Source organism: Acinonyx jubatus, chromosome E2 (genome assembly GCF_027475565.1).
Source record: "Acinonyx jubatus isolate Ajub_Pintada_27869175 chromosome E2, VMU_Ajub_asm_v1.0, whole genome shotgun sequence".
Lineage (NCBI taxonomy): Eukaryota > Metazoa > Chordata > Mammalia > Carnivora > Felidae > Acinonyx > Acinonyx jubatus.
In genome coordinates, this window is record NC_069396.1 from 26522840 (window position 1) to 26536316 (window position 13477).

The following is a 13477-nucleotide window of genomic DNA, read 5'->3' on the forward strand; positions in this document are numbered from 1 at the left end:
AGCATTTTATGGCTACAGAGTTAAGAAAGGGGTCAGGTTCCATGAGTCAAAAAACAACCCTCTTCTGAGACCCAACTCTCTGGGAAGCCTGGGGACCCTGGCTGGATCGAGGAGAAAACTGACACACAGGGGCTGGCTCCTCTTTGTGGGCCATCTTCCCAATCCTAACAATATCGGTGCTGGGCAGCTGGTCCCTGAGCCCTTCACTGCACGGAACCAAGCAATTGGGACGTGACAGGTCTGTTTCCCACGTTTTGAAGGCTTTGTCAGGGGAAAGGAAAGAGGCAGGGCCTCTGACACGGTGGGGGGATTGCCGCTTGAGGGACGAGAGGAAAAGCCTGTGCCACTGGATATTGTGTTTTCACAGCTGCCCATGGTGTCTGCTGCAGTTCACTTTGGGGATGGCAGAGATGAGACGGATGCTCTTAGTACTGCTCTATGTCTCCCACTCTTCTGCCAGTGAGTGTGCTTCTCTTTTCCATGACAATGTCAGCAGCTTGTGTGACATGGCAGGGGGAACTGTCCAGGAATCCTGCACATGGCCCTTAATGTCCAGAGAGGGACTCAGGGGGAAGAGGACTGGCAGTGCTCTGCTTGGACAGCAGGTGTTGGCGGTGGGAATCAGGCAAAGAAAGGGAACATGGGCCGTGGATGCAGGAAACTGGCTTCAGCAGTCCGATGGCAGAGCTGATCCTCGGGTGAGAGTGCCATTAGGAAAGTAAGCCTCAGACTATGGAAAAGCCCACTCAGAAACCCCACCAGGCACCATCAGGTGGGGGATGTCCTCCCCATGCCCAGGTGGAGGCCTATGGTATATCTGGTGTACTCAGAAACCAGGCCCTCCCCTTGTTTCTACCTAAGCATTGTGGTTTCAAGTAAATCTTTTATCATTAACCCCCCAAGTATCATTAAACTGATGGTTCCTGGTCCCAGGAGCAAGAAGGTACCTTGGAGCCTGCTTGGGACTCAGTCCTTCCCTGACCTCCAGGTCATCCAGAACTAAGATTCCATCCTAGGAAGAGGCAGGTTGAGAGGGGACAGCAAGCTCTGTTCCATCTAGCTGCCACCCTAGCTGGCTCTGTCCAATCTTCCTGGAGTTAGATGGGAGACAGGACAGAGCATCTAACACCGCCACAGCACACACCAAAGGGAGAACCCCCTACTTTCCTAGCCTACTCCACATCCTTGCAGCCCCAGAGAGACCAAGGGATACCCACAAGACAGAAAGGGTCTCTCCTCCCTCTTAAATAGCTTCAGGCAAGTGACCCAGGGCAAACATTTCATCTTTAGCTCAGATTTCCTCCTTATATCCTGGACCTTCCAAGGGTTTTATAAACTAGCCAACTAGAGCTTTAAGAAAGCAAAAGTCATCACCTACCTGTAGGTTCTTATTGATTTGGGTAACAATGGTTAATGCCTTATTCACTATAGATTGCCAACGTTCCATGAATTGAATAAATGGCTGATAACAGAGCCACCAATTATCTGACCAATAGTTGGCTAGTGGTGCCCACCATGTGACACCTATCATCCAGGACCACCAATTTATTTTTTTTAAGTTTATTTTGAGAGAGAGAGAAAGCACGAGTTGGAGAGGGGCAGAGAGAGAGGAAGAGAGAATTGCAAGCAGGCTCTGCACTGTAAGCGCAGAGCCTGATGCAGGGCTTGAACTCACAAACCGTGAGATCGTGACTTGAGCCCAAATAAAGAGTTGGACGCTTAACCGACTGAGTGACCCAGGCGCCCCAAGGACCACTGATTTAGAAACATGTACTAGGTACTTGTGGTTTGGGATTTATAAACAGCAACCAGAGTAGTAGCTTACGTTAAAAAAAAAAAAAAAAAAAAGAAATCATCCATTAGCATTATCAGTCATTAGGATACAGTTTGCAAAGCACCTTCCCATAATCTCACCTTACATGATCTTTATGACTCCAAGAGGTGTGTTACCCCACATTTCAAAAGAGGAAACTAAGGTCCAGAGAGGTAAAGTGGCTTTTCCCAAGTCTCACGGCACAGGGGCCAACAGTATCTGGGACACTGCATCCAGAACCTTCCCAAAACACTAGTAGATCTCAAAGCTGAATACACATTAGAAACTACCTGGGGAGGCTTTTTAAAATGCCAGTGCCCAGGTCGTGTCCCCAGGGGGACAGCAGGTGGATGGCCAGCAGGTGGATGAAATGTGCAGCTAGGTTGAGAATCCCTGCCCTCCACTCTGAGTACTGAGGATGAGATAGGCACCCCTGGCCATGAGGACTGTCAGGACAGGGAGGGAGTCAGCAGCCACAGAGAGCAAAACACCCCATGTGTACGCCATCCCATAATGTTGCCTGCAAAGTAGGAGGCTCAGCTCACTCAGTCTGGGGCTTTGAGTTTCAAGGGTCCTTCCTGTTCTATCATTCTTACACTTTCATGATTCTATGAATAAGGACTTATTTTTCAGTACAGAGCAATACAGCATCTTGGGTGAAACCAGGACAGGCAGGGGGAGAATGTTTATTTAAAACATTAGTCAACATTTTACTCTCATTTGAAACAAATGTCCAGACCCAAGAGACTGCCCAATTGGAGGCAACTCACTTGAGGGCCTGTAAAGGCAAAGGCCAAGCAGGCCTGAATGGGCCAGAATCAGCCTCAACCTGGTGGGACCTTTTAACCCCTTGATGACTGGACTTCAGGGAGTGATTGGTAAAGCAAAATGCTTTTGTTCATTCACCAAAGATGGAGAGCCAGAAGGAGTGGGGAGCCAGCAGGAGAGGTGGTCTTGAGGTGTGATGCAGTGGTGGTGGCCTCAGGCCGCCAACTCCTTGCCCCAACAGTGAGGCCCCCACACACCCTCTCTGCAGGTTGTGGCATCCAGAAAACCAGTGTTGTGGAAACTTCCGAGGAGGGTTTGGTCAAAGACCAGGAATTCCCGTGGGTGGTGTCGCTGCAGGATTCCCAGTACACTCACCTGGCTTTTGGCAGCATCCTCAGTGAGTTCTGGATCATCAGCATCGCATCTGCCTTGCAGAACAGGCCAGTACCCGTGCCTTTGGGGCCTACACAGCCCCCTGGGGTGGAGGTGGAGGGACCCTTTCTGGCTCAGCCTGGGGAGACCTGGAAGGTAGATTCCTGGTGACAGGGCAACAGGGCTTTTTACTGGCTTGGCACTTGCCCTGCCATGACTCTTGGGGTCCTGGAATCACCAGTTGCCAAAGTCATGCTGTCCAGTGTGTTCTCTGCTGTGGGGACTGCACACCCACAAGGTGAAATGATTGTTCCTCCATCCTCCACGGGAAGGACATCTGTTCCCATTTTACTGCAACACAGGCACTGACCCCTGGTACTAGAGGTACTAGAAGTCTTTACTCTAAGCTTGTTAACTGAATTGTTAGGAGTCTGTACCTTAAAACACTTAACCTTGAACCTTACAACGTGACTGCCACAAATATATGTGCATGGAGAAAAGACTTGAAGGAAATATGCAAACGCTTTACAAGCACTTATCTCTGAATGCTCAGAATGCACCCGATTTCTGTTTTCTTCTTTGAACTTCTTTGTATTCTCCAAATTCTATGTGGTAAATTTATACATTCTTGTAAACCAGGAAAAAAAAAACACCTCAAATGTTATTAAAGGAATAATTTTTTGTAAAACATTTTACTTTTTGACCCAAAGATTTCACTTTTGAGAGTGGACATTAATGAAATAATTTCAACCACTGGAAAAGTTTTATGCACAAAGTTGTTCATAGGGTGGTTAAACACACACAAAACACTCGAAATGTAATGTCCAATTATCATGGATAAATAAATTATGGTTACTCATTCATATATGTATACCATATAATATATAGTATATAAATAATATATATTATATATCTCTATATATACTATTTATATGCCATATATATATACACGCACATGCACACACACACACACACACACACACACACACACAGTATGGGGGAAGAGATTATAATTACTATAATTGCCAAATAAGTAATAGTATAAACACTTGATAGAATATGGTGGAGATGCTGAATTTTTAAACCTATAACTTATATTTTTATTTGAAAATAGTTTTATTTATGTATTTATTTATTTATTTACTTATTTATTTATATTTTAGAGAGAGAGAGAGCACAAGTGGGGGAGAGGGGCAGAGGGAGAGAGTAAGAGACAGAATCTTAATTAAGCAACTTCCATGCTCAGCATGAAGCCTGATATGGGGCTCCATCCCACGACCCTGGAATCATGACCTGAGCTAAAATCAAGAGGCGGACACTCAATGGACTGAGCCACCCAGAAACCCCTGAAAATGCATGCATTTAAATTAAAATACATGTACACAGTATAATGTTCAGAAGGAACCAAAAGATTCCCTGGCCTTCAGACACTAACTTCCTCCCTTAAACCATATTCTACCATCAGTTTCTTAAATATTCTTCCTTAATTACTCAATGCACTTATGGATATCTATATATCTATAGGTCTAGCTATATTGATTCTTGTATCTATTTACAGAGAGAGATTTTTCCTTCCCCCTTGTATTAATCTTCTAGGACTGCCCTGACAAAATACTACACACAGGGTGACTTAGACAACAGACATTTATTTCTCACCTTTTGGAAGCCAGAAGTCCAAGATCAAGGTGTCGGCAGGACTGGTTTCTTCTGAGGACTCTCTCTTTGGCTTGGAGATGGCTGCCTTCTTGCAGTGTTCTCACATGGCCTTTCCTCAGGGTGTGCACTTCTGATGTCTCTTCCTCCTCTCGCAAGGACGCTTGTCCTGTTGGGTTAGGGCCCTACCTTTAAGACCTCATTTAATCTTAATAACATCCTTAAAGGCCCTGTGTCCAAATACAGCCACACCTGGGGCTAGGACTTCATCAACAAATTTGGCACAACACAATTCAGTCTATAACAGCCCCTGATACAACTGATAGTGTACCAGACACAGCATTACACTCAGCTTTTTCACTCTTTTTCACTCCCATATTTATCAGCTGCACAGTATCCCAAGATGGATCTACCATAAATACACAGTCCTCTGATAGTGGAAATTTGGGTTGCTTCTGATCTTTTCCTAGTGCCAAAAATTGCTGCAAGTAGATATATTTGTCCATATATTATTGCATACATGTGTAATACACTGTAGCATGAATAACCCAGGAGTGGACAGATTGGACTGAATCTTGGCACTAGCCTTCCAGAGAGATTTGGCTTTCCAGGTAGCATTTTCATTATTGTTATTTCCTATCTGGTCTATCTATTTTGGTTTTGATTTTCCCTTTGCCTCAGGGTTTTATTAAAGACAGAGTTTTCAAATACTCAGGGTGTTTTGTTTGTTTTCTGCCCTTATTTCGTTTTGAGTTATACTACATGATGATTAGATCTGTTTAGGAATTTGTTGGGGTTGCCCTTGCAGTCTACTATATGTGAGTCACGTGAATGTTTCCCACGGTTAAAATTCAAAGTTCATTCTCTATCTCTGGTGGACAATTGCCCTTGCAGTCTACTATATGTAAGTCACGTGAATGTTTCCCACGGTTAAAATTCAAAGTTCATTCTCTGTCTCTGGTGGACAATTTAATATATAAAATTGGGCGAGGGAATCTCTTTGCTTTGTCCTAGGTTGACAGAGGTGAGTTAAAATCTATCATGAACAAGCTTTGGCTCTTTCTCCTATTTCCTGGAATATTTCCTTTATGAACATTATGTCACATGCTGCAGATGCTTATGACTACAAGGTCTTCGCCATAGACTTAATTCTTTTTCGTCATTAAGAGCCTCTCTGTCTTACTTCATGTTCTTCTGCTCTAAATTGATGTTCTAAATGAAACTCCTGCTTCTTGTTTTCATTTTAGTTTATGTTTTCCGCTTTGTTTTTCTTTTCATTATGTGGCCTTTGTTTTGAATGCCTCTTCTGACAAATTTGGAAAGTTTGAGTTTTTGTTCTGGGTTTCACCTTAGAGTTATAATTTCAAGGAAGACAGCAACATCCTTTGTTTCTTTCTGCACTGTCCTCTTTATTATTATTATTTTCTTTTAATGTTTACTTTTGAGAGAGAGACAGACCGCGACTGGGGAGGGTCAGAGAGAGAGCAAGATGCAGGATCCAAAGCAGGCTCCAGGCTCTGCACTGTCAGCACAGACCCCAACACGGGGCTCGAAGTCACAAACCCTTAGTTTGTGACCTAAACCAAAGTCGGAGGCTTAAGCAACTGAGCCACCCAGGTGCCCCTGGACTGTTCTCTTTAGACTCTACTGTGGTCAGTGCCAAAAGTCCTATCTTTTTACTTCTTCCCTCCTTCTCCTCCACCACACAATTTTAATAGATAATATAAGTGCTTTAATGTTTACCTTGATTCACATACATATTTGCACATCCTTATTATTTTACATATTAGCTGTAAATGTTTAGATTCCTTTAAAAGATGAGGAAACTGACATATATACCTACCTTCCGACCTTCTTTATAGCTTTAGTTACACCATCTGATTACTGACAGAGTTTACATTTTAACTCTAACCCAAACTCTAAAAAGGCTTTCAGTCCAATGTTATAATGAACTCCACACTTACTGACAGTCCTTTTGCTGGATTTTCTCCATTCAACACTGCTGGATTTTCTCCATTCAACACTAGAATTGGCTAAAATTTGTCTCCGTTTCTTAAAGGGCTCCCAAGAACCATATTTCTTTGGGTTTTGGATATTAACAAATGTGCTGTCCTTAAGCCTGAATGACAACTTAAGTGTAGAATTCATGGATCATGCCTTCTTTCTTTTGGAGACTTAATAGGCATTACCACTGCACACCTACCCCCACCCCCACCCCCACAACTGCCATGGTTTCTGGTGTTAAATCTTGCTGTAGAGAAGTATGAAGCCATTCTGATTTTTTCCTCTCTAGGCACATGATCACTCATCCCAGTGCACCTGAGAGAGGTCTGGTTACACCTATTATCCTAGTGTCCTGCTGCAAGCATCCCCTTTCACTCTCTCAAGTTCCTTGGGTTAGGCAATAAATTACATGGCCAAACTTAAGATGACTTAATCTGGTTTTGTTTGGATGCCTAAGGATTCCTCCTTTGTCTTTGAAGTCCATCAACTTTACTAGCTATGCGGCATCTCTTCCATTTCTACTCTCTACTCTCTTCTACCCTTCTGGGTCCCAGGAGGCTGACTTGTGTGGGTTACACCAATGGTACTCTTACCTTCTGGGTTCCAGTTGGGTTTGGCCAAGGGGAGTACTGGCAAGAGTTAAGAGGAAGTGGGGAGGGCAAGGGCAGGGTCCTTATTCCCCAGAGGGGTACTGTAGACTGGCTGCCTCCTCCAGCCAAGTGACCCACTGCCCACAGCTCTGACCACTCCCTCCCCCCTCTAGTACCCAAAGGCACAATGGCACCCTGTTGTTATCTGAGCAGGAAGCTGCATTTGCCACGTGACACCCAGGTACTGAACTATTCTCTGTGATTTCCCTACATCCTTCCAAGACCATTGTAAAGAATCCCCAACTTACTTAAACTTTCCCCAACTTACCTTGAGAGTGCCATCTGTTTCTTGTTGGGAGCTGACAAGGCTATGTCTCCATGTTGATCATTCTGTATTGCTTTTTCCCTAGGGTGTGGAGTACACTTCCAAACTGTAGAGCGAAGGCTTATTTCCAGAAAACGTTCTTAAATTGGATCCTGAAATCTTTTTTCTGTCTTATTTGGGTTACTTTCTTTGTGATCTGCTGGCTCTCCATTGACTGCCATATTTGTCATTCTCCTTTCTCGCCTTTAAAAATCTTTGTTAATGTCCATTTCATTCTGGTCACTTTTCTCAGTCCTCCACCCTGTGCCCTTTAACGTATTTTCTGTTCTCTCTATTCTCCTTTTTGCAGCTTCCAATTTGGCCTTTATTTTGGTGCTTGTTTTGTTTTCTTTCTACCTCTTTGCTGAGAGGCGTGTTTGACCAGCTTTTCCTGACTTTGTGGGAGTAGGTACCATCTAGAACACCCTGTGCTTCTGCTGTCCTTTACTGCTGTTGTCAGCCCTTCCTCTAATTCTGAGGTTTGGATTCTCTAGTGTCTTTTCATTTTATGGTGTTTTTCAGCATTTGTTTCTCATTTCTGTAGTCCCTTGGGTGGTCCCCAAGGGGAGAAAGGGAAAACAACCAAATGAGCTCCATCGCTATTATAATTAGAATTTCTCTCAAGAGTATTTACAGAGTATGTAATATGAAAAGATGTTTCTTTTAAAATGTTAAGAGCTAAAATCAAGAGTCAAGGTTACATCCTTGGTGTAACTATCAAAAAAAACAAACCAAAAAACTATGGAAAAAGCATGAAAAAAAGATAAGTCATAACAGATTATCTTTGGGTGGTGGGACAAATGACATTAAGGTAAAGGAACTGCCAAGATGCTATGGGCTCACAAAGGAGGACATGAGTCTAGGAGTTCAGAAAAGATTTCCTGGGGACTGGGTCCAAAGGGGTAAGCAAAAACTAGCCCAGGAAAAATCAACTGGATGAGTGTTCCAACCCACCCCCCAAAAGAGTAAATATGAAAAGGAAAGTGTGAAGCTTCCATGGTGCCTCGGCTTCTAAAGATTCCCTTGCTTTTTCTCTAGGAAGGACATCATTGTCATAGTTGGTATAGCTAAGATGGATGCCAAAGTGATTGCTCATGAAGAGTATCCGGTCAACACCATCATCATCCATGAGGATTTTGATAATGAGACCATGAACAATAACATAGCCCTCCTGAAGACAGACACGGCGATGCAGTTCAGCAACCTGGTCCGACCCATCTGCTTCCTTGGCAGAAAGCTGCATATGCCACCAGCCTTGCAGAACTGCTGGGTGGCAGGATGGAATCCCACATCTGCAGTTAATGCCTTCCTTCTCCTAGAGGAGGCTGTGTGTGTGCGAGCAGTGGGGGTGACTTGGATGAACTGTTCTAGGGTTTAGCTTCATATCTCCCATTGCTCAAGATTCTAGAGTTGGGCTGGAACCCTCATGTAATCAGTCAAGATTCCCAATGCTTGCCCTTTCTGTGGCCATTCTTACATTTGGTCCCTTTTCTTTTAGCTCTACACCCAAATTAGAAGTACATAGTCAGCAAACAGCTTGAAGGGAGTGCAAAGCCTGAAGGGAGAGATCAGGAGACTTTATTCCCTGAACAGGAGCTGATTGCCCTCTTGACCAAGCCATCCTTCTTTTCTTTTATTCTTGGGAAGTGAACAAGGAAATGTATTCTCTGTAGATGTGGACGAAGGATGAATATGTTCTCTATTTTTACATTCAAGTTCAAAACAAAGGTAGTGTTCAGAAAAACTCAGACACAGTTTCTGATTTCTATGAGAACGGGGTTTATCAGAATATTCTCCACTCATTCCCATCTGGATACATGAGTTGTAGTTAACATAGACAATGTCTTCTCATTAATAATTCTTGGCTTTCTGTTGCATGGTCCAGACAGGAAATCACATGACAATGAGTATCCTGAGGAAAATCTCTGTGAAAGACATCAACATGTGTCCCTTACACAAACTCAAGAAAACAGGATGTGGCAATCACATAGAGCAGGAAACCGATGCTGTCTGTTTGGTAAGAACATGATGGAGTAAAAGCTAAAGGCTGAGAGTAAGCAGTGGTCACTTCAAGGGAATCTCGAGACTCTCCTTCATTGCACAGTGAACTCCTTGAGGGACTGGCAGGGACTGTCACTTGGGATCCATGGCTGTCTCCGGGGTGAACGGTACTTGTCAGATAGGAGATATTCAATAAAAATCTACCGAGTGGACTAAACAGTCACCATTTTCAATGTGATATGATTAAGCATGTCTAAGTCATAGATGGTTTTTCACTGGCTAAAAGTTTGCAAGTGTGAGTCCAAACCATGTATACTTTGAGCATGTCTACAGGGTGGGGTCACTGTATTCAGCTTCTATGGAATCTAGACTCTGATGCTATTGCTCATCAGTTATTGATTTGTTTTTTGTTTTTCTGTAAGAAGCCCTGCCCTCCAATCGGATGAGGGCTGTACAGATGTGGCTATCCTACTACCTCAGCAAAATGTGTGGAATTGACAAGTCCCTGGTCCAGGCTCCCTCATGTCCACACCAGAGAAGGTGGGGCTTACAGGGATCACACAGTTAATAAACGTTATAATAAGGATGAGAACCCGGGTCTACCAGGTGTCCAGGCGGTTTCTCTCCTCTACTCCAAAATTTCTACACTCTACTATTTCTAATTTCTACTCTCCTTCAAAGTAACTTTCAGCATTCCCAGATGGGGAAATTTTTTTTCCCCAGATGATCTAGGGAAAGTATTTTAGAGAAAGGGGGAAGAGTACATATATGTGGACAATTCTTCCTAAAAGTAATTTTATTGCAAATGCATGAAGGGCTGCCTTTCATTATACAATGTTTGCCCTTCCAAAGTTGATCCAACATTTATTGAGTGCCTACTTTGTACTGGACTCTAGCAGGTGGAAGACTAACAACTTTTTAAGTTAGATAATTGAGGTATTCCCTCAATCCAGCACCATATTTCATCAAATCTAAGATGCTATCAGTTGTGGAATGTGCCATTATTGTATGGAATACCAAGGGAGAGAAAATGCTGCCAGTTAAACTCTGATATCAACCAATTAAAAGACACATATCATTCCAAAGATGTTAATTTTTTTAAGTTTATTTATTTTGAGAGAGTGAGAGTGTGAGCGAGGGAGGGACAGAGAGACAGGGAGACAGAATCCTGAGCAGGCTCCGTGCTGACAGCACAGAAGTGGGGGCTAGATCCCACGAACTGTGAGATCATAACCTGAGCCGAAATCAAGAGTTGGAGGCTTAACCAACTGAGCCACCCAGGTGCCCCAAAAGATAATAATTTTTCAAGAGCATCTTAGATTCAATGGGATATGGTAAGCTGCTTCTACTCTAAATGATCACCTCTTCAAATCTACCTGCAAAGTTTAGACTGGTTTTTACCTGTAGCACACCTGCAGTCAGTCCTTTGTTTTTGAACTGTGCTAGCAAACTGGCTTAGACAAATAAATGGTGACTTGTCTACCTAGGATGCTTTCTTCTCTCGGACATGTGTTCTAGTGTCCAGAAGTCCTCAAAGCCATATTTCAGATATATAGAATAAACCACCCAAGTCCAATATCTGCCTAGTGGGTCCCCAGAAACCCAACAAAAGCAGAATCACTCTGAACCCACCCCCCCTCCTTTCCCCACAACTGTCAGGGCTTTTGTTCAATGTTAAGGTTAAGGATCACACAATAAAAGAGCCCCTTTAAGCTGGGGCTGCTCCCCTAGGAGATGAGGTGGGGCTGCTCCAGAGGAGCACCTGGTACTTCTTCTCTCAGCTGCTTGGGCTTCAGAAGTTGGGCCCCACAGGTTATGAGGAAGAGAAAAAGCCATGTATTCTACACCTGGGCAGAGTGGCAACTTGCAAAACCATGCAATAGCCAGGGAGGTCTCCATACAATCATTCATTCATCAAACTACTTGTCCTAAATTGCACTGTTTTTCTTCCTTCAGCTATGGAACCACAGTTAAAGCAAATTGGGGTTGGAACTGGTGACAGAAGGGAAGACCATGCCATGCTTAGCTGGACAGCGTCTCTGCCCCAGGCAGACATGATAGGGTGCAGATGTGAGCCCATTCAACAGTTGTAGCAGAGCCAGCCAGCCCTTGGGATGAAATCTCTGCCCTCTGCTCCATGGCAGCACAGGGCAGCAAGAGTACCATGTGCTGGCCCAGTCCTTCTGCATAGGCGGGCCACGTGGGCCGAAGGGGCTGGTCAGCCTTTGAATGACAACCCTTCTTGGGGCAAGATGGACCACGGGTTTGGAGTGGGATCAGGTATTACCTTAAGAGGAGGCTTGGGGCTGGGGCAGTTAAGGTAAATTATACCTAGTAGTTGCCTTATTGCTCTTCTCATATTTCTCAGCTTTTCATATAAAATGATGGCCTTTTCTATTACCAGGATAATAGTAGCTAATTGTTTGAGTGTGTACTGTGTGCCAGGCACTGTTAGGGTTCTGCACTTTACTCAGAGAGAACTAGGTGACTCTCCGGGGTCACACATCTAGGTAAGCGTGCCAAGCTTCTCATCACTCCCTTAAAAGGAGGTAAGGTCTATGTGGTAGAATCCCTGAGTCCCAGAGGAAGGCTGAGAGCACGGGCAGGGCTGGTGAGCAGGTGTGCTGCCAGGCAGCTGCCAGGCGGAAAAGCCGGGAACCCAGCCTGGTCAACGTTGGAGGAATGAGGAATCAAGAGAGAGTGAGGATTTAGTCAAAGGGGCATGAAAATGAAATGCGAACCAGGAAGCTAAAAGCAAATGGCAGAAGCCTGTAAATACTCTGCACGATAAAAGGAAAATCCATCTTGTTGGAATTCGTGGCAGTGGCTGCCTAGATCGGAAATAGTATCCTATAATTTACCCCCTCTCAAGTGAGAACCAATATAAAACATTTCTAGAACAAACGGTAAATTGCACAAGGATATATTTAAAAAGAAAATGAGTTTTCTTAGACCTGAAGCCTTCTGTCCTTTGTCACAGGGGGACCCTGGAAACCCCATGATGTGCCAACTACAGCAACAGAATCTGTGGGTGCTGAGAGGAGTCTTGTCCCACGGGGGTGAGAAATGCCCTGGCTTTTTACTGTACCTCAAGGTGGAAGACTATGGCGACTGGATTATGTCCAAGACTAAGAAAACCAGCCATCCGCTGTCTGCCTTCCACCACTGGGAGAATTTGCTGCCTTCACTCAGCTACAAAGAACATTTCACCATTACACAGAGAAAACATTCCGGGCTGGGCCAAGGTGGATGGTCCCCAGCACACGTGCAAGGAGAAAAAAAGGCCGACGTATATTCATTGCCAGCAAACAGCTCTAGAAAGAGCCCAGACATTGGGAGGAAAGGGTTAAGGGAATTAGGCAGGACTTCTGTTGTGGACACACAACCCATGTACTATGATTATTATGGCGGGGACTCTGGGGAGGGTAGAGGGCCTATTTCAGGTCAGAACAGGTTACATCAGCCCCAAGAATTACCTTGTTTTTCTTTGTGCTTGTTTTCTTTTGCAATGGTATCTAGTCTAGGAGCTAACCCTCCCAACTGAGGAGTAAGCTCAGAATGCTGAGTGCTGGGCAGTCACATTCTGTTTTGCTGTCTGTTTAATGGTGATTGTTTTTGCTAGCTGCACACCTGGGCTGCCATGGACAGGCCCAGGGTGCACACTGGGCTGGCTCTCCCTCCTGTGTCCCACTCCCACATGCGGGAAGGTCACTTTCATTTGTGCTTGTGAACTAAATGTGGGCTAACAAGTGCCAAACCATTAGAGTGCCCTGTGGTTCTTTCAGTGTTAACCGTTCCAGGGGCCAGGCTGTGAAAACACTCCCCACGGGCAAATGTGGCCTGGGGAGTGCCTGCCAGCGTGGCTGGAGAGTCGGGGACACCAAGCAGCACAGGGAACAGTGAGAGGACCCC

At 44.5% G+C, this 13477-nt stretch overlaps 1 protein-coding gene across 1 annotated transcript; it reads left to right on the plus strand.

Annotated features, from left to right (window-relative positions):
- Positions 1-373: 373 nt before the first annotated feature.
- PRSS54 (serine protease 54) lies at positions 374-13328 on the plus strand. The gene is given in 7 exon segments (XM_053211176.1): positions 374-409; positions 411-459; positions 2850-3025; positions 8607-8861; positions 9450-9581; positions 12546-13038; positions 13041-13328. Coding segments are annotated over 7 exon segments (1185 nt in total). The 3' UTR covers positions 13085-13328.
- The last annotated feature ends 149 nt before the right edge of the window (positions 13329-13477 follow it).